At 43.5% G+C, this 1,327-nt stretch overlaps 1 protein-coding gene across 1 annotated transcript; it reads right to left on the bottom strand.

Moving 5' to 3' along the window:
* Positions 1–733: 733 nt before the first annotated feature.
* On the bottom strand, positions 734–1,222 carry LOC105359483 (uncharacterized). The gene has a single exon (XM_011496097.1). The coding sequence runs from the start codon at positions 1,220–1,222 to the stop codon at positions 734–736; it is 489 nt and encodes a 162-aa protein (XP_011494399.1).
* Between the last annotated feature and the right edge of the window lie 105 nt (positions 1,223–1,327).

Below are 1,327 nucleotides of genomic sequence, written 5' to 3'. Positions count from 1 at the left end.
TAAACATATTCATGCAGGTGCTGTGGTTACACAAGCGAGATACTGCCATCGTAGTTTTCGTCACAATGGCTTATCATCGGAAACGATCTCGCCAACTTAACCGAGATATCGGTTAACTTACCGTGATGGGTTTTTTGATGCATCGCAATTAGCTACGTCCGCAGTCATATATGCTCCAAAACTAGGGTTGCACCCTTTAAACAAATAACCATATCAAGATTGAACCTAGCCGCAGTATTACTCTTATTAAAACTAATGCATTGGGTATTAACCTTACTGAAGTCGGTTGTAAAAGCAACATATGTGTGGACAGATTCATGGGTGACACTCACGTCGATAAAATTTCATTCATCAAGATGGAAGAAATTTGCGAGAAACAGGGTTTTAATTATTCAGGATTTCACTCCAGATGCTTACTAGAGATACGTTCCTGGCACATACAACCAAGCGGTACTATACTACCCAGCAGTACATGCGTGTAATGGCGTAGTTTTCGTGTTGATGGTTGGCCCGTGAGGTGGTGGTGAGCCGAATACGAATATTTTACGAGTTGGTTGGAGATGGTCTGCGTTTGTTGGAGATAAATTCTGTGCAACTGATATTGATTTGTAGAACGGTGATCCGATCTTGATGACTGCTTGATTGAACTAGTAAAAGGACGAGAGCGTCAAGTGCGTCTCCTTAAATATCATCCTACATGCTTACGATTCCAGTGAATTCTAGATTGCTCTTGTCATGCTGGTGACGTCACTAGAATGTAGTCACCAGGATGTATTTTTTGTACTCGAGCGAGTGGCCATTTGCTTGGAGGTAGTCTTTCATCTGTAATGAGCACAATAGAACCTTCCTTGATGTCATTCTGTGGGTGGTGCCACTTTGAGATGGATTGCTGTCGTTGTAGATAGTGAGTCGACCAGAGAGACCAGAACTGTTGTACGCGTTGCTGAATGAATTGCCAGCGGGACAGTCTTGACATATGTACTTTCTTTAATGACGGCTCAGGAATTGCAGTGAGCGGACCTCCTGTTAAAAAATGTCCAGGTGTGAGTGCGGTCGTGTCTTCTGGATCGTCACTTAATGATTCTAAGGGTCTGGAATTAAGAATGGCTTCGATTTGTGCCAGCAACGTCGTAAGCTCTTCGAATGTAAGCAAAGTTTCTCTTAAGGTGCGTCGCAGATGGTGTTTTACTGATTTTACTGCTGCTTCCCACTTGCCTCCCATGTGGGGTGCCGCGGGTGGATTGAATTCCCAATGGGTGCTGTCTTGCGCTATCGTACGGTTGATTTGTTTTTGTTCTTGGGTACCTTGTATGAATTGCTTCTTTAA

Source organism: Ceratosolen solmsi, unplaced genomic scaffold, assembly GCF_000503995.2.
Source record: "Ceratosolen solmsi marchali unplaced genomic scaffold, CerSol_1.0 scaffold11, whole genome shotgun sequence".
In the NCBI taxonomy this organism is placed as follows: Eukaryota; Metazoa; Arthropoda; class Insecta; order Hymenoptera; family Agaonidae; genus Ceratosolen; species Ceratosolen solmsi.
Note: the sequence above shows the minus strand (reverse complement) of the source record. Positions and strands in the feature narration are given on the sequence as shown.

What these genes read in the sequence shown, in the direction of transcription:
- LOC105359483 (XM_011496097.1), bottom strand. Translation starts at nt 1,222, where the DNA reads ATGGGAGGCAAGTGGGAAGCAGCAGTAAAATCAGTAAAACACCATCTG.